At 39.6% G+C, this 19,103-nt stretch overlaps 4 protein-coding genes across 4 annotated transcripts in view; 2 read left to right on the top strand and 2 right to left on the bottom strand.

Moving 5' to 3' along the window:
• LOC106912754 (ribonuclease inhibitor-like) overlaps positions 1-274 on the bottom strand; it is a 61,032-nt gene extending 60,758 nt beyond the window's left edge. Inside the window, exon 1 of the mRNA XM_088003988.1 lies at positions 100-274. The gene's annotated coding sequence lies outside the window, so the exon portion shown is untranslated. The remainder of the gene's footprint in view (positions 1-99) is intronic.
• A 2,235-nt stretch (positions 275-2,509) lies between these two features.
• Positions 2,510-19,103, bottom strand: part of LOC106912474 (ribonuclease inhibitor-like) — a 90,259-nt gene continuing 73,665 nt past the window's right edge. Inside the window, exon 5 of the mRNA XM_088003987.1 lies at positions 2,510-2,801. Within this exon, the coding sequence (XP_087860113.1) occupies positions 2,510-2,801 (292 nt within the window). The remainder of the gene's footprint in view (positions 2,802-19,103) is intronic.
• On the top strand, positions 3,526-12,108 carry LOC148160593 (uncharacterized). The gene is made up of 5 exons (XM_088003698.1): positions 3,526-3,545; positions 3,623-3,714; positions 7,897-7,992; positions 9,145-9,804; positions 12,092-12,108. Exons 1-5 carry the CDS (start codon positions 3,526-3,528, stop codon positions 12,106-12,108), a joined length of 885 nt encoding a protein of 294 aa, XP_087859824.1.
• Positions 15,010-18,768, top strand: LOC148160592 (uncharacterized). The gene is made up of 4 exons (XM_088003836.1): positions 15,010-15,252; positions 16,519-16,602; positions 17,193-17,285; positions 18,150-18,768. Exons 1-4 carry the CDS (start codon positions 15,139-15,141, stop codon positions 18,315-18,317), a joined length of 459 nt encoding a protein of 152 aa, XP_087859962.1. The 5' UTR covers positions 15,010-15,138; the 3' UTR covers positions 18,318-18,768.

Below are 19,103 nucleotides of genomic sequence, written 5' to 3'. Positions count from 1 at the left end.
CAACCCTCCTAACCCCACTAAGAGACAAGGGTGTAAAAAATGGATGGATGGATTTATATAATTGTTCACAGAAATATCAATAATTATATAATTATAAACCTCAATGTTTTCAGTTTGCAGCCTTCAGTCTGTAGAAAACCACAGAGCTCCTTCAGTCCAGAACCTTCCAGGTTGGTGTTGCTCAGGTCCAGTTCTGTCAGATGGGTCGGTTTGGACTTCAGAGCTGAGAACAGAGACGTCCAGCTGGTCTCTGACAAAATGCAGCGATACAATCTGAATAAAGAATAAAAGATGAGCTGAAGCCAACAGGATGCAGTTAAAACTGAAATATGAACAAATAAATAATAAAATGTAGAAAATTAATTTCCCTGAATGTAAAAGAAACATGATGAACTGATTCTAACATCTGATCCAGTCAAACTGGTTTAAAGAGTCCAAACCAGCAGAACCAGAACATTTGATCAACAAAGAAACTCAAAGTTTTTCTAAAAGTGTCTCAGGATCTTAAACTCAGTCGGATGTTTTTCTCTCCATGTTTCCTTCCAGGCTCTGTATCAGCTGACTGCTCTGTACCTTCATTTATCATCAGAGATTTTATGTCTCCAGTTTTTGGTCATTAATCTATTAATGATGTTTTTCTTGCTGGTTGTATTTTAACTGCAGCTCATTGCTAAGTATGACAGATGTAAACGTTTTATTTCAATCCGTCTAATTCAGAGTTTTACAACATCCATTACAGCTCAGATTCTGAAAGTTGATCATTTTCTCATTTTGTGGTGATTCAGTTCCTGAACTATCAACTAGAAAATATTGAGTCTTTTCTCTGTCAGATTGATTTGAGTCATTTAGTTCAAGTTCTGAATCCTCCATCAGAGACGCTGCAGAAATGGGAACATTATCATAAAGAACAACCTGATTGTGAAGATGAGTCATTTTTAAATCTATTTTCCAGGTGAACCACATGAGGATGATTTCAGTAACTGATGAAGCTTGTTGCACACAAAGCTTTACAAAGGTAAGATCTCACTTCCTGTCCTACAAAATAAGAGCTGAATCAAGATGTTTGAACTAAATGACTTTAACACCAAAACCTTCACAAAGTCAGTATTTACTGCAGGACTGTTAATTAATGATCTTTATATTATTTCTGTCTCCTTCATGTCAGGAACTCAGCCAGAAGACTGTGGTCATCCTGACAGAGTCTGACTGTCAGAACAAACTCAGATTTCCTCTGGAAATCTCCGATCATGGGGGCGACTGCTGGCTGGACAGATGTCCAAAAGATATTCTTGGACAACAAGGATGGAGGCCTAAAAAGGTCAAGAAGCTGTTGTTCAGAGAGCTGCATCCAAGAATATTGAGGGAAAGTTAAGTGGAAGGAAGAACAGTGGTGGTGAAAATGAGAACCAGCACCAGAAATAACTGCAGCCTTGACAGGATTCACCAGAAGTGGACTGAGGCTGGGGTCAGAAAATCTGGATCCACTACACTCAGACCCAACACTAGCTAGCATAGCTTTCTATGGCATAACATTAGCTAGCATAGCATTTGATGGCAGTTCTAGGTAGCAAAGCCCTAGATGACATAGCTTTAGCTAGCATAGCCTCTCACACACAGCATCCTGATTGAGATTTATTCTGTTTTTGCTGATTGTTTGTGGTTTTAAAGTTCCCAGTTTAGTGACCATCGGACTTTATTGATCCAGTAATTTAACTGTAAAGTTGGGCTGTTGTGTTAATAAATTGTGATTAAAGAGAAGCTGTGTGTTTCTTCTTCATGTGTTCAGTGTTTGCTGGTTGAAACGCTCAGATTCTCTCCTTCATTCGTTGCTCTATAACAGCTCAGCTCATCAGGCTGCTGCTCATAGAACAATAACCTACATAGACTGAAGGCTTTGGCTGCTGGTTCTGATCACCAGCTGGAGACCCGACTTGGTAACCGGATCAGAACCACTCAGTTTATTCATGAATGGCCTTGGGTTCTTCTTAAAGCTGCTGAAAGCCAATGGAGGCCATTATTTCCTAAGGAGACGTGACCTGATGAAGCTTCATCACAGAGACGAGGCTCCAACCGACTGACAGCTGTCAGACTGAAGAGGACGGTTCCTCTCTGACCCGGCCCAACAGAACCACAGCTTCAGGACAAAGTGAGGAACCTGCTGCTGCTGCAAACCTCACTGTCATTCAGTTCATCTAGATTTGCTTTTCTACAATCAGTCACTTCTTAGATGTTTCATTAATGATGATTTGAACTGGTCAGTGTTTGTGGCTCGACTGGAGGAAAACATTTCATTCTGGATGTAAAGATGAGAATCAGAAATAAAACAATCTGAATCTTTACCAACCAAACTGAAACATCTCCATCATTAATTAACTTCATTTGAATTATTTTACTCAGTTTGTTCATCAGTCAGAAACATTTTAAAAACTGAAAGTTCAATAATCTCAAAGCTATAAATAACAATATAATTAATTTGTAAAGTAAAAGGTTTTAGATTTTATTCTGACATTTAGACAGGTTGTTTTAAAAGAAAAATATTAACATTAATTAATCTAAGGATTAAAGTATCAATAAATGATTTTATTGTATAAATAGAGAAAACAAACCTCAGTTTCTTCACTTTACTGACTGAAGTCTCCAGGATCTCAACCAGGTTCTTCATATCAGAGTCTCCAATGGTTTCACCATATATTGTTCCCAGTTGGATGTCACTTATTTCCAGTTCATTCAGATCTGAATTGGACTTCAGAGCTGAGGCCAAAACTTCACATTCAGCCATTTGGATCTTACAGGCACCAAATCTGTGATGAGAGAAGAAATAAATTCAGTTCTTTGCTCTTTCTCTCTGTTCATATTTGTTTCTTGAATAGGTCTCAAAGAAAGTGACAAAAGCATTTACACCATCCTATCTAGGTAATTTGAAACTGCTTAGAGGTTTAGAAAGAGGACACACCTTCAATGCATATATTAAAATTAGGAATACACCTCTTAATAAAAGTCTCCACTTCACAGAAGCAAATCGAATTGCTTTGTCTGCAGCCGCACGAGCAGTTCCCAAAGGCACCTTTGCTTTGTCTCTTATTTTTGTATTTTGTTCATTTTTCTACTTTTCTCAGGTAATTAATGTCTGTTTTATGGTTTGGACTTCTTGATGGTTTGGGTGTGATGCTGATCTGTTTTTCTATGCATTTAATTGTCTGAATTGTCAGGAACTCAACCAGAAGACTGTGGTCATCCTGACAGAGTCTGACTGTCAGAACAAACTCAGATTTCCTCTGGAAGCTGCTCTCAGTGGTTTGGAGGACGACTGACTTGTAATTTGCTCCATCAGTGGAATTGACACTAAAATGGAAACTCATCACCTGCTTCTGTGGTGGGATGGTGTTCCACCTTCCCCGCTCTGTCCGTCAGGTGCAACTAGAAGCGCACCGTTGATTGGTGGGCGGGGCAGATGCCTATTTGGGCAGGCTGCTGCAAGGTGGCTGCGTCTTTGTTTCTCCCACTCTTGCTACGGTTGGCGGCTACATGTCGACTCGTCTGCGATCGTAAGTGGCAGTTTTGCTATCCGTGGCTGAGATCATGGTTGGTTTTTGGCTGCTACATTTGTCGTGCGTTTCTGCAGTGTTGCTCTGATGGCGTTGCCGGCTGCAGCTGGGGGTTGCTGTGGCGGGCGGCTTCAATCTGGTCCTCACCTGCTGACCCGCTTCCTCCCGGGTTAGGCTGTGTTTCCACCCCTGGGTACCTGATTGTTTTTGGAGCTGCAGCGCTTTGGATGGTCTGCTGTCTTGTCTTGTCTTCCTGTTTGTTTGGGCTGCTCTCAACTAAACCTGTTGCGGATTGGGCAGGCTGTGTGCACGGGGCATTACTCCTCTGGCCTTGTTGAAGGGCATTTGGAAGAGGATGACAACAATTTGTTCCATTGTTTTCTTTTATTTTGTGTGATTGAAGTTACTAATTGGTTTTCTTTGTTTGATTTATTAATTTCTTTTGCATTGCGTGTTTTATTCCTTTTGGAATAATTGAATGTATCTGTCCTGGTTCCTTTTGTTCCAGGGACCGAGTAGTGGGCCTGAAGCCTCGTTTTTAAAAAGATGTTTTAAAGAAATGTTAAATAAAATATTGTGCACTGTTAAATCTGTGTTCAGGTGCATCTTGTTACTTTTAGAAAGATCTCCACCTGTTGGTCACACCTCCATGTTTTGCTTCCTGCCAACATAAAACTCCTGCATGAGCTGCAGCTCCAGGCAGTTGAGTCCCCAGAAAGCTTCCCTGTTTCTAGGAACCATTTCATCCAGAGTTGGTCGACTTTCTCTGTCAGACGGTGAACCTTCAGTCTGAGCATGTGCAGAACCTCCTAACACACCTGGTCCAGATTCATGTGCTTCAGCTGGTTCTGATGTCTGGACCTGAATACTCATGTCCTGAAGAACCTGCAGCCTGTTGAGCTCAGAAAAACTCAGTGGTCTGGATTTTTTCAGATGAAGCTGAAGTTGGTTTCTGATGGGAGAAACCAACTTCTTGGCTAAACGGCTAAAGGGCAATTTGACCTAATTATTCACCACTTTCATTTACAACACATATTTGAACCTGGACAAGATTAATATCAACTAATAGCAGAATATTTAAAACTAAGTGTGGTATTGGGGAAACCTTGAGGTGATTTATGGAACTTCAGTAAAGGGTGATTTCATTCTCTTTTTATATCTGGACCACATGAGAACTGAACTCCTCGTCAGAAATTTCCATTATTTTGCTGTAATATCCAGTTTTAGTTATTTTGTTTTTTCATAAGATGCTGAAAACAGTGAAACATTAGGTGGAATCGCCCTTTTGCCATTTCCTGAATCAGAAACTGCAATCTCAATCCAATTTCACAGAGACATAGGCTGAAGGCTTTGGCTGCTGGTTCCTGATCACCAGCTGGAGACCCGACTTGGTAACCGGATCAGAACCACTCAGTTTATTCATGAATGGCCTTGGGTTGTTCTTAAAGCTGCTGAAAGCCAATGGAGGCCATTATTTCCTAAGGAGACGTGACCTGATGAAGCTTCATCACAGAGACGAGGCTCCAACCGACTGACAGCTGTCAGACTGAAGAGGACGGTTCCTCTCTGACCCGGCCCAACAGAACCACAGCTTCAGGACAAAGTGAGGAACCTGCTGCTGCTGCTGCAAACCTCACTGTCATTCAGTTCATCTAGATTTGCTTTTCTACAATCAGTCACTTCTTAGATGTTTCATTAATGATGATTTGAACTGGTCAGTGTTTGTGGCTCGACTGGAGGAAAACATTTCATTCTGGATGTAAAGATGAGAATCAGAAATAAAACAATCTGAATCTTTACCAACCAAACTGAAACATCTCCATCATTAATTAACTTCATTTGAATTATTTTACTCATTTTGTTCATCAGTCAGAAACATTTTAAAAACTGAAAAACAAAGTTCAATAATCTCAAAGTCTGAAATATGAAAATAACTCATAAGGTAAAAAGTTTTAGAGATTTTAATCTGTCATTTAAAAAGGATGTTTTAAAGTATTACAATAAAATCCTTAATTAAACTAAGGACTAAAGTATCAATGAATGATTTTATTGGATAAATGTTAAAGACAAACTTCAGTTTCTTCACTTTACTGACTGAACTCTCCAGGATCTCAAGCAGATTCTTCATATCAGAGTCTCCACCTCCATTTATGTCGATCTGAGATTCTCATCCAACGAGGGCGTTTTCTTTTTGTTTTTTTACTAACACACTAACTTACTAACTGAACCAATTATTGCTTTATATGGCACAAGGAATAGACACAGCAAGTAGTGTCTATTCCTTGCTGTATAGACAATATTTGGACCTGTTGAAATTTTAGCATATTGGGGGGAAGTCCTTCAAATTTGCGCCTCTGTTTTTCTTTTGAAAATAAGAAAAACACAGGGGGTTATTATAAAGATATTACTGACAGAACTTAGAAACTTAGAACATCTCAGTGTATTTTGAATAACAGAACACAGAGAAGTGAAAATTCATTTGACATTTTGGAGTGAGCAAAGTTGGCATAGACTTTTGTTGAATTTTTTATCTTGTATTATTTTCCTCTGGCAGTTCTGCTCTTGGAGGTTGAAGTTGGTCTCAGGGAGGGTTTCTGAGGCTGGGAACTGAGCTGGAAGGTGTGAGATGACAGTGTTGCAGCTACGAACTGTGCCTCTGATGCCGGACTGTCAATTGGAAGCAAAGTCGCCTCCTATACTGTGACTGAGGTCGGTGAAGATTACCTGCTATTTCCTGTTACTTGGGTCACGCTGATGCTTACAGGACCCGGGATGGATGAGCTCTCTGACTGTTATTGATGAAGCAGCTACTGCTGGATTTGGCAGGTCGCCGCACTTCAAGGATCAAAGACATCCTGACGGGTGATGAAGTAGTTTGGGTGGAAACCCTCCTTTGTTCTGTGACTTTTACTGTGTTTTCTCCCCCACAAACACTGCTGTCATCTAGAGCTGAGCTCAGTTCAAGAAGGGGACACTGCAGCCCCTGTGCTCTACGGATGCTTGGCCTGTTCCGGGTGTTTTTACACTATGGAACGACTCTATTACTCTGGACAGTTCTCGATGGACAAGATAAGAACTGATATCTGCTGATAGCCATTGGGCATGTCCAGCTGCAGCTCAGCAGATGTCCTGTTTGTCTGGTTGCCTGGTGGTCCTGGATTTTCCACCTCTCGGCATGTGACCTCAGTCCTCTGACCCCTCCTTCGGCGTGATTTGGCCTCCGAGTTGCAGCCACTGGTTGCCAGTTGAAGTTGGTAATATTTCACTATTTTTTCCAAATGTTTCTCGTATTGAGTGGGATGCCTGCTTTTTTATTTTTTCTCTAACCTAATTTATCACAGGACATACTACATTTACTGGGTTGATTGTCTCACATTCTTCTCGCTTGACATTCTGACCTTTGTTGGTTTACAGTAGGATTGTAGAAAAAACATCTCCTGGTGTCAGAAGTTTTACGATTGCAAGAATTGTGGTACAGCTCTTTGCATTTCTTGGAAATGCATTCATAGATGGTTCACTCTGTTTGTCCCACATCATGCTAATGTGTTTTTCCCTTTCAGCATGACGAGAATGGGAAAGGGACAAAGTATTATAATTCTAGTTAACAAATTGTTTCCTTAAACTTCACTGACTTGCATTGTGTGCCACGTTTCAACTACATAGGAAGATGATCTAACTTTATTTGGTTCACATTACAGTGGCTATAATTTAAAGTAAACTAATTTTAAATTTGGAGGTCATTATTTACAGGGATAAAGTGGGTTCATTTAGATTAGAATCTGGACTTTGTGGGACTATTATAACTTTTACCATGAGAAATTGTTAGGTAAATTGTATTATCAACTATTTGTTATACTGTTTTATATGTTCTTAGTTTATGTACTCTTATTTGTTTTAGTCATATGTTTTAAGAAATGTTTCTGTATTGTTATTCACTCTGATTTCCTTTCTCAGAGGGCCTCTCTGAAGAAGAGCAGTGACAGCAGCTCTTCACAGAACGCCCTGCTTTGACCTCTTAGATAGCTATAAAACCATCACTGTGAAGATTCACAACTTGTCCTGTCTGATCCTGGATCAGGAACTGGATAAGCTAGTGCGAGATAGATTGAGTTGTTAGTTAGTGATAATCTTGGCGCTGTGACTGTGTGATGAAGTGTTTTCCCCTCCCTTTAGAGTTACAGCGCTCTCTGTGATTAGGGATCCTAAAGACAATAAAAAGAGAGGGGCAGGCAAATGTGCTTCAGAGCAGTAGGAGATTGTAACTGAAAGCACATCTCTGTCTGTTCTCCTCACGAGTATTCAGAATCTAACTCTCTCTTGTCTTTCCTGTGTTATTTGCTGTGTTTAATAGCTGTCAACTCTGACATAATTTGGTCCTTTGAGCCGGATCTCAACATACCGGAAGGATTCCGGCAGGTGAGGCGGATGCCAGTAGAGACCGTGCACGGCAAGCTTCCTAGTGGAAGCTTTTCAGAACCTGTTCAAGGGCTGGCACTCTGCCTGCCTGCTGGGATCTGAAGGTTGACGAGACTCCAAGGAAAGACAACAGGGGTGAGTGATTCTTGGTTAAAAGTGGCGAGTGACTGGAGGTCATTGCGCGTATATAAAACCCTGTCAATTCTAGACTCTAACAGGTAAAAATTTCGCAAGGTAGTAGACCTTGCCCTGTCCCGGCATCGAGGGCCTGGTATCCCCGTGTTAAACGGACTGCGGAGTCCGGTGACGACAGGCGCTTAATTTCCGTCACAAAAAGTGAGAGTGATTGGAGGTTTAAATACCACTCGGTATTTTACCTCATATAACACAGTAGGGTTGTAAGCAACAAACCTCTTGTGGATGCAAAGGCAAGATCCTCCCACTGGAAAGAGTTGAAGTGGAGAATACCACAACAAGGTCTTTTTAATTGCTGACCTACTGAAACAAACTCCAGTTCATAGGACTCCCTAGGAGTCAACGAACCTGGACCAAATTTAAATAAAAATGGGGAAAGGGATCAGCAAAAATAAACCGACAGACAGTTTAAAATCAAATGACTGGAAATATGTTGAAAACAAGGATCTGTGCAAAATAAAACATTTACATAAATGGATAACTACCTATAATTTTGACGGCCGACTAAATTCACAGAAACTAACTTTACTACAGGATAACATAAAGCAAAAAACAAAGTCAAATCCAAAAAAGAAGCGCGCAGAAGGATATGATGATATAGAATTTTGGTTGGAAGAAGCTTTAAAAAGAGAAGAAGGGACAAAACAATCTAGGAGAAAAACAGAGCAAAGTGTAGAAAAGAATCTGATGTTCCATAGAAGTGAAGATAATGAAACTGGGCTGGGGAGATATCAGACAGTGCAGCAGTCAGTAGCAATAGATAAAGGGGATGAAAGCAGGAGCAACAACACTAAGGAGAAAAAACAATCTGAAAGATTATACCCTAAGTTGCCTTCACCCTCAGAATATGAAGAAAACCGTAGTGAAGGACCCACTACTAGGTCAAAAGGAGAAAAGTTTGAGTGGTCCAGAACATGGGGAGAAAGCTTAGTGCAGGGAGCGACGGCTCTTCCAGAGCCTCTTCCCCCCTCCCTCCAACATCCAACAGGGACAGATAGTCAACAATATACAGCTGGCTTATATCCCATGATAGAAGTAGCAAATCCTAATACAGGGAGAGATGGAGCAAATCCCACAATTCTGGTGTACAGAACATGGACCTTGGAGGATGTTAAAAAGGCGTTAGAAGGGATCACACCTCCTAAAGAGGATGTGAACCGTTTTGTTGAAGAAATGGAAGGTCTGCGTAAATCCTATAACCTGAATGGACAGGAAGTCCAACAGATGTGGATGACTGCTTTAAGCTCCGACTGGCATCATGTTCGGGGAGAATGGAGCCGCAGAGCAAATTACATTGAGATAAGCAGAGTCAAACAGAAGGAAGAAGAGTCTTTTGAGGACTATAGAATAAGAATGACAACTGCATTTAAAATACATAGCGGGTTAGTGGAAAGTGGGGAGGAAAACAGCCCATATAGACAACAACTAAACGCATTGCATGCGGGGTCAAAAGAAGGAATAAGGGCATGGGTAACTAAACATTACATTGGATTGGGGACTGGGACTCTAGATGAATACATAAATCATGCTATTCATGCAGAGAAAGTCACAAAAGAAAAGAAAAAAGTTTCAGGAGCCTTTTTTCAGGAGGAAGAACAACAAGTGTTATATCAGGAGAAGAGAGGGAAAGAGGGCTTCAGGGGCAGAGGTCAGAATTACAGAGGACAAAGAGGAAAAAGGGGAAGGGGAAACTACAGGCAGAATGAGAACAAATGCAGCGGTTCAGAGTGCTGGTGTTGTGGGAAAGAGGGACATATGGCTAGATATTGTCCAGAACAAAACAAAAGTCAGTCAGAATGACTAGGATCAGATGACTTGGGGGGTGAAGAAGTCCAATTAAATCTGCACGACCTATTATCTATGGACAGTATTAGACCAGAAGTAACTCTTTTCATAAATGGTAAACCTGTAGTTTTCCTTTGTGACACTGGTGCATGTAGAACAGCGTGTAGGGAAAACATCCCGGGAGTAAAGATTAGTGGGAAAACTGTCGCAGTAAGATCCGCTGGGGGGAAACTGACACAAGCCAACGAATCAGAGCTAATATGGCTCAGAGATCCACTAGGACAGGCTTTCCAAATGTCCATTTTGATGCTTCCAGAATGCCCAGTAAATCTACTGGGCAGAGACGGCCCCTTACACCCCTTAAAGCTAGGATTAGCTTTGATTCCAACCACTGAGGGACACATTGCAGTTAAAAGACGGTCGGAGATGAAAGGGGGAGATTTCTTTGTAGTCCAGGGATGTGGGGAACCACATTATTATTATTCGTTGAAGATCCCACATAAACCTCCACACAACAGCGCGCAAGCACTCCTGGACAAGGGGCGTAAAGTAATCTCCGCCCCACAGGATCAAAAGTCTCCTGAGGACCTACATATCACCCTTTGGGTCAAAAACACTCCTGGGCCTGATGAAAATTATGAGGCCGCACTCGAAAAGGTCACCCCAGCCATGATAAGGGTGACCTATCTGTACACAGACACGGAGCACAACGCGGTGGCAGCTGTTGCTCTCCCAGACAAACTGAAACCATTAAACAAAATGTGGAGGTCTCTCCATTTGCCTCTTTTTAAACAAAAAGATGTGCAGTGGAGCCATTTAGGCAGAATTGTGGAAGAGGGAACACAGCTACCGATTGGGTAACCACTTCCACAAATCTAGCAGTCAGCCAGTCTACTGGGCTGACCAGGAAAACATTGAGCTGGTCTGTGTCAGTGCAAAAGGGGCAACATTTACACCCCACCAGACACTGACAACTGATGTTATCAGAAGAAGAGGAAGTCCTCCTCAGGGACATTCCTGAGAATTTATGGTCAAAGGGCCTACATATGTGGGCCTTGTCAAAGGAACTTTGCCTGTGCAGATTAGGCCCAAAACAGAGTTTAGACCAAGAGTGAAACCCTCTGAATGCGGTGGTTCAGAGGGCCCCTTGTGTTCCTGATCCACACACATTGTTGAATTCTCTTAGACCAGATGCAAAAGTATTCACAGTAGTAGACATCAGTAATGCCTTTTTCTCAATGCCAATAGAAAAAGTCAATATTGGTTTGCCTTTACTTTTGAAGGAAAAAGGTACACATATACCAGATTGCCCCAAGGCTATTGTGAAAGCCCTACAATTTTTGCACAAGTTGTGAGTGCAAGCATGTCAACATTTCAACCTCCAGGAGGGAGTCAAATCTTATTATATGTTGATGTTTTATTAGCGTCTCCGGACAGGGAAACCTGTCTGCAAGACACTTTGGTGCTTCTAAAATATTTATCTGAAGAGGGTCATAAGGTCAATAAAAATAAATTACAACTATGCAAGACACAGGTAAAATATCTGGGTCATAATTTGGGTGCGGAGGGGCGTACCATCATGGAGGATAGAAAAACAGCGATTTTCCAGAGCCAAAACCACAAACAAAAACAAATGTCATTTTTAGGTTCGACCAATTATTGTCGAAGTTGTGTGCCTAATTATGCAGAAATTGTGGCACCTTTAAACAAATTAATGTACAATGAAGATCTCAAAATGTCCTCTCCATTGAAATGGACAGACATAGAGGAAGAGGCATTTTGCAGAATAAAGCAGGCCCTTGTGTCAACCTCTGCCCTAGCTTTACCAAATTATCAAAAACCTTTTGTTCAGATGGTGGACATGCAAAGGTCATTTCATGACCTCGGTACTGGCACAACAACATGGTGATAAAATGAGACCGGTCGCATATTACTCCTCTAAACTAGATAGTGTGGCGTGTGCGTTGCCTCACTGTGTGAGGGCTGTTATTGCTGCTTCCATGGCTGTTGAAGTTAGCGCTCCTATTGTACTGTTCCATCCATTAACGCTAAAAGTACCACACAGGGTATCAGCACTATTGTTACAGACAAATATGACCTTTTTATCACCTGCAAGACTCCTCTCCTGTATGTCCACCCTGTTGTCTCAGCCTCATCTGACCATTGAGAGGTGCACAGTGTTAAATCCTGCAACACTGTTACCTGTCACAGATGATGGCACAAAGCACGACTGTCAGGAATTAGCAGAACAAACAGCTAGAAGCAGAAGCGATTTAAAAGATCTACCATTAGACAGAGGTGAAACACTTTTTGTAGATGGTTCCTCGAAAAAAGATGAACTAGGGAAAACTCAAACTGGGTGTGCAGTGGTAACTGATAAGCTGAAAGCTGAAAAGCTCCCTTCACATTACTCAGCCCAAGCTGCAGAATTAATCGCACTTACCACAGCTTGTAAACTTATGAAAGATAAAACAGTAACGATTTATACTGACAGTCAGTATGTGTTTGCAACCGTTCATACTTTTGCACAATATTGGAAACATAGAGGTATGATAACATCAACAGGAAAACCAGTGACACATGCAGAATTGTTAAAAGAATTACTTGAAGCTGTACAACTCCCAAAGCAACTAGCAACCTGCAAATGTGCGGCACACACTGCAGGGACAGACGGAGTGTCCCTGGGGAATGCGTTCGCTGATAAGATGGCAAAACAAGCAGCGGCAGGAACAGTAACAGTGTTACATTTAGAAGAAAACTCAATCTTATGATCAAAAGTTCTACGTGAAATGCAACAAGCAAGTCCACAAAATGAAAAAGACTTATGGATAAAGAAAGGAGCAACAATAATAGATGATATCTATAAAAGCTCTGAAAATAAACCTATTTTACCAAAAAATCTATATAAATGGGCTGCAGAATCGAGCCATGGCATGTCGCATGTCTCGACAGGGGGAATGGTCGGACAAGTACATCAATATTATACTACTTATAGATTCATTTCTTATTCAAAAAAATTTTGTAGAACTTGTTTAATCTGCGCAAAACACAACTCTCAAGGTAACCTAAGACCGCGTAGAGGGAAATTTCCAAACCCACAATACCCATTTCAAGTTATACACATTGACTTTATAGAATTAAATAAAAGTGAAGGGAAAAGGTGTTGTTTGGTGATAATTGATGCCTTCTCTAAGTGGATTGAACTTTTTCCAACCAAAAACCCGGATGCCTTAACGGTAGCAAAAGCACTCTGCAAAGATATAATTCCTAGATATGGGATTCCTGAGAAAATATATAGTGATAATGACACTCATTTTGTAAATCAAATTATAAAGAAAATCGGAATTATGTTTCACATAGATCTAAAAAATCACTGTCCCTACCATCCTCAGAGTGCTGGGTTAGTGGAAAGGATGAACGCTACAATTAAAAACGGACTAAAAAAATGTATTGAAGAAACCGGTCGGCCCTGGACACAATGTTTAGATTTGGTAAAATTATACATTAACATTACAAGTACATCAGGGCTTACACCTTTTGAAACATTGTTTGGAAGGCCATACAGATTGCCGCATTTTAAAAATCAATGGGAAATAGATGAGGAAGCCAATTTAGCTGATTATATGAGAACCATGTTAGAAAAACAGAGACAGAAAGAAACTGAGGATCCTCCTTTTGTGTCCCAGCAGGAAGATCTATTAGTGGAACATGGAGATTGGGTGCTGATAAGAAGCATAAAGAAGAAACACTGGTATTCTCCTAAGTGGGACGGGCCGTATCAGGTGCTGCTGACTACTCCCACAGCTGTAAAAATAGCAGGAAGGTCAATCTGGGTGCATTTAGCACACTGCAAGAAGGTCATTTCAGCTAAGAATAGTTTGACCGTCTCAAAACTGGTGAAGATTGTCCACAACCCGAGAGCATCCTTAGGAGCCGAACGAACTTACAAATTACTGAAATGGTGAATAAAAATGTTGTTTTCATTTTTATTTTATGTTCCTATCTGAGACAAACGCATGGTGTTAGTGATCACAAATATTCTTGTAGCACTGCTAATGGAATGAGAGCGGGTATCCAGGTATGCTTTTCATCTAATTCAATGGTCGTGGTTTCAATCTCCTGCACTCAAAAAAATGAACTTAGGGGGTTATTAGATTAATAAAAGAATATCATGTACTTTTAACACAATAATTTCATGTTTTAAACAAAAACATGATAAAATCCTGTTGAACAAACAAGAAATTCATCAACTTAATGTTTATGAAATTGAATCATGTTGAGATAACACGATTCATTATAGTCAGACTGATCTTGTGCTGGAGGCGACGAGCGAGATCACGGCAGATCCCGCGAGATCATGGGAAATCACACGAGGCCCTGCGAGATGATTGTTTTTCGTGCCAGGAAAACGCCAGCTGCAGTTTAGAGAATACTAAATTTTCCTGGCAGGATTGTGCACATATCAGTGTTGCTATGTACACTGAAAGAAATAACTCTTTGGATTAACATAAAAAAAATCATGGAAAGATTTTCCACCTGATTACTTTGCTTTATTTCAGCACTATGTAATTCTGTTACTCCAATTTAAAGCAAATGTGTTGGCTCAACTTAACTTTTGTGGTTGATTCAACTTATTTACTTTAGTTGGACCCAATGTAATTTAATAGAACCAGACCAACTAATTTGCAATGTTTTGGACCAAATAATGCAAATTTAGTTGAAACCAACTTATTTAACAGTGATACCTTCACACTATGTAATTGATGTACTCATGTCAGTGGCTAACATGTGTTAACATCACATGAAGTGATGGTTAGCTGGTAATTAATCAGCGTTTTTCTAACATTTGCACCATTTACTGCTTGCTCCATGCTTGTGTCAAAGCACAACTGAATTGAAGTGGTTATTGCATTTATAAAAAATAACATGTTTAACAGAATTATTTTATGTTTCAAAGGCAAATATGACAAAATCACGTCAAATAAACATAAAATTCAACAATCTAGCGTTAATAAAATGTATTCAAGTTGAGACAACGTGATTCAATTTAGTCAGACTAATTTCCCGCCGAAGAGGGTCTAGCGAGACCCGGAGATCACGCGAGACACTGGCGAGATTACGAAAGATCACGCGAGATGCTAGCGAAATTATGGAAGATCACGCGAGATGCTAGCGAAATTACGGAAGATCACGCGAGATGATAGCGAAATTACGGAAGATCACGCGAGACCTTGTGTCTAGGAAAACTTCAAACTGTTCTTTCAAGAGAAGCGGGAAGATTCCTGATTTGGATCTGCTTAATTTGAAAAAGGTAAGATTCAGTCTATTTTCATCCGTCTAAATCAAAATAAAAATCGAAATAAAAAGATGCAAATTAAAATCATCAGACTTTTTTTAAAAAAAACATTTTTTTCTATGTTCGGTCACGTTTCTATGTAATTGATGTACTCAAATCATGCTAACATCACATGAAGCAGTGTAAGGATCACAAAGCTGCTGTCAAGACAAAAAACGGACCCCATAAATGTCACAGTTTTGCTCCTCCTCAGGTTGTTAAAACTCCCTGGAAAAAAGTTGGACTGATGTAAATTCAGCATCTGGTGCCATACAAACTCTGAAGTCTGAGGTTTAGTGGATTGTAAACACTGGGGCCAAACATAAGTCTATTTAAATGTTTTTTTATTATTATTTAATTTCAGTACTGTTATTATGTAGGTAAATGCAGAGTGGACATTGGATGCACACACACTTTTGTGGCTTTCTATCGTAATACAGATTCTTCATTTATTAATAATAAAAAGTATTAAATTTGAGTGAGAGGAACCTGCGGAAACCTTTGCTGTTAGAGCTTTAAATGTGCTTGCAATGTCCACATAAATGTCCACCTTCTAACTATGGATTTCTAGTATTTTTTTCTGGCTGAAACACTCAGAGGATTGTCCATTATTCCTATTATGGTAGTCCATGAACAGACTTGAGCTTCCTTATTTTTTAAATACATATATTCCTCTGCTCTAAAGATGTATTTTGTTATTGTACTTGTTTTTCCATAAATAATTGTAGTTCAAAAACAATTTTTAAGTTTATCGGTTTAATTTTGAAATGTTGAGGTTTTTGTTTGATTTTTATGTTTTATATTTTCATTGTTTTCTACCATGTTCAGTTCACCACTGTTCTGCACATACATGCTTGCATGTGCCCAGTGGTTATATTCAGTTTCAGAACAGCTGAAACACTGGGTGCCTTTAAATCCCAACTTAAAACCCACCTGTTTAGAGTTGCTTATAGCTAAATTAGGCTTAGTGCGGTTTTAATGTCTTCAATGTTTTTAATGTTTTTGGCTTTACTTTTTATCTGTTTCACTGTTTATTAAATGTTGCATGACTCTGTGTTTCTGTTTTTAATTACGTAAAGCACTTTGAAATGCCTTTCTGCTGAAATGTGCTGTACAAATAAAATTTGATTGATTGATTCATGATGCATTCAATAGACTGGTACTAAAAGTTTGAATGTTCAGATACAACTCTGCTCAGGGTGAATTACATATTTTAATGTTTGAAAATCTGATCTCTTTCAGAACATCACCTGTCTGTTATCCACCTACATAAGCACTGGTGAAGGGGGTCATCGGCCATCAAGTTTTAGATTGCAGTGGCTAATGGTAAGTTTTGCCAGATCTAAAATGACTGAATCAAGTGTTAGAGCGATTATAAGGGTTCAGCTGAACTTGTATTTGGCAAGTCAGTTTTCTTTGTCTTTATTTGCGTGGGGATGTGGAACTGTAAGGAGTGTTGTCTCTCTCTGTCTAGTAGATATGAGCTGCTATCAGCCCTATGCTAGCTACAGAATAGTACAGAGCAAGGGGGAAGAAGGATGAGCAGCAACATGAGATTGTGATTGACAGCACTAAAACTCTCCTGCCACTGACTGGTTGTTTCTAGCACTGGGAGAAGGCAGAGGAAATAGATTTTTCACAGTATATCCCCCTATACTGTACCCTTGTTTCAGACATAAATATTTCTTAGGTGACAGCTTCAGTTAGAAGTTTAAATAAAATGTTAAACTTAATTTTAGTCATGGCATAATGAAAGGAGAATAACAATTTTAAAGATCTTTCAAATAGGCTGCAAGCCACTGATCACTTTCGTTGTGACTTCATTTGAATGTAGCTAAGTTTTCAAGTATGTGACCCTACAGTATACTGCTGGATTTTTGCGGTTGTTCTCATTGTTTTCTGATCTGCATATTTAGGAAAACACGGCTGAAGTCAGACGAGAGTGGATCCTAAAAGGTCTGTGTGCATACCTGAATGAAGATCCAGAGAAGCTGGAGAAAGAGTACATGGTATATTAATTTATCTTTGTGTCCACAAAAGAGGTGATGATAGTTGGAGTTAATTGGACTTCCTGTGAATTACCAATAAATTTAAAGTAAGAGAAGATCATTAAAACTCTTCTTTTTTTTCACTTGGGTACATTCAATTTTAATTTGACTTTTGAGATGCTTTTAGATTTCTCCCACAGAAAAGGATAATCATTAGTAAGATTGATATAATTACAGTTATTGTTAAGTGGGTTTAAAATGAGGATTTTTAGGTGAGTTAAACTCCACAAAAAGATCTTTGGCCTGTTTTATTTAGCCTTTTTTTCTAACAGCATTGTTTCATACGCAGACAAAAATATGAACTAACTTTACCTAAGATGTTAGTACTGCTCTATTTGGAAATAACTACCACACATAGTCATGACATTTCCTCCATCCAGAAAATAAGACAGGTTCTTCATGTATAAGATGTTTGGTTTGTGTACAGAGTCAGGGCTTTGTACTTGCACATAAGTAGGACTGGTTTGGAATGACAGTCTGTGTGGTGGATCCTCAGACTGTCATTTCAATTGAGGAGAACAGGCCATGGAATATGGGGCCTGTTTGGGATTCATCCCTTCTCTTCATGTTTTTCCATATGAGACAATATACCGTATTTTACCACAAGGTGCACCGCATTATAAGACGATTTTTGTGAAAATGTAGAAAATATGGTACCTTTTCTAAATGGGAAATCTTACCACTGGACTCACAATTAACACAGACAGGTCTTTGATGGACCTTAGCTGTTGTTGAGTCAGCCAAACAAGTGTAAAGTTATTTTTTTATTTAATGAGATGTGAAATCTCTCCTCCCCAAATCCCCACCCTTGTTCCCATCATCAAGGTGCACAAATGGCCGAGACCGTCTGTGGAATCTGTTATCCGACCGGAGAGTGCAGAGCCTGGCGATGCCATTGAGGATGTTGGGATTCTCCTGGACGGAGTGGAAGTGATGAACAACTTGAGCAATGCATCTTTACATGTTTTTCTAAAGACCGCAATGGAAAACTAAATTTTAACTGTTACAGTTCGCAAAGTTGAGCGAATTTACTGACACTTTTTATGTTGTTATGAATTTGATCTATGCTAAACACAGCCCAGTTTTTTTCTGGAATAACAAAACTGACCTTTTGTTGTTTATTTCAACTTTCAACTCAGCTGTTTTTTGTGATGTGTAAAAAGAAAATGGATAATTTTGAAAATACAGTTCATGTTGTACTTTTTCTAATTGTTGAGTGTTCTTTCTTCTTTCAGTGTGGTCTTAAAACACTTAATTTAATAGCACTTAAGAAAATGTCTTTGAATTAACATAATTCAATCATGGAAAGATTTTCCACACGATTATATAGCTTTCTTTCAGCATGAAGCATGTTTGTTCAGCTAACTTAATTTTCATGAGTTGGATCAACTTAATTAAGTAGTGTGAAGTTATCAGTGTAAAATTAGTTGGTCTGGTTCTATTAAATTACATTGGGTCCAACTAAAGTAAATAAGTTGAATCAACCACAAAAGTTAAGTTGAGCCAACACATTTGCTTTAAATCGGAGTAACAGAATTACATAGTGCTGAAATAAAGCAAAGTAATCAGGTGGAAAATCTTTCCATGACTTTTTTATGTTAATCCAAAGAGTTATTTTTTTCAGTGTGGGCAAGCATACTATCAGCAGATTACAGGGACTACACTTGGTATATGACAAATGACGTTCTTAACACTAACTGGGACACTCTAGTGGTGGACGAAGAAAATAAATGAACAAAAGACTGGGGTACTACTGAGTACCCCCAGCACCAAAAACGA

The sequence above is a fragment of the Poecilia mexicana genome, unplaced genomic scaffold (assembly GCF_051168715.1).
Source record: "Poecilia mexicana isolate PSO_F unplaced genomic scaffold, ASM5116871v1 scaffold_2, whole genome shotgun sequence".
NCBI classification, from domain to species: domain Eukaryota; kingdom Metazoa; phylum Chordata; class Actinopteri; order Cyprinodontiformes; family Poeciliidae; genus Poecilia; species Poecilia mexicana.
The sequence above is the reverse complement of the archived record's forward strand: the minus strand, read 5'-3'. Positions and strand labels throughout refer to the sequence as shown.

Coding starts and splice junctions, on each gene's coding strand:
- LOC148160592 (XM_088003836.1), top strand. CDS start 15,139: ATGATAGCGAAATTACGGAAGATCACGCGAGACCTTGTGTCTAGGAAA. Junction 15,253..16,518: donor ATCTGCTTAATTTGAAAAAG/GTAAGATTCAGT, acceptor GATCTCTTTCAG/AACATCACCTGTCTGTTATC. Junction 17,286..18,149: donor AGCTGGAGAAAGAGTACATG/GTATATTAATTT, acceptor CCCATCATCAAG/GTGCACAAATGGCCGAGACC.
- LOC148160593 (XM_088003698.1), top strand. CDS start 3,526: ATGTCGACTCGTCTGCGATC. Junction 3,546..3,622: donor ATGTCGACTCGTCTGCGATC/GTAAGTGGCAGT, acceptor GCGTTTCTGCAG/TGTTGCTCTGATGGCGTTGC. Junction 3,715..7,896: donor GCTGACCCGCTTCCTCCCGG/GTTAGGCTGTGT, acceptor TGTGTTTAATAG/CTGTCAACTCTGACATAATT.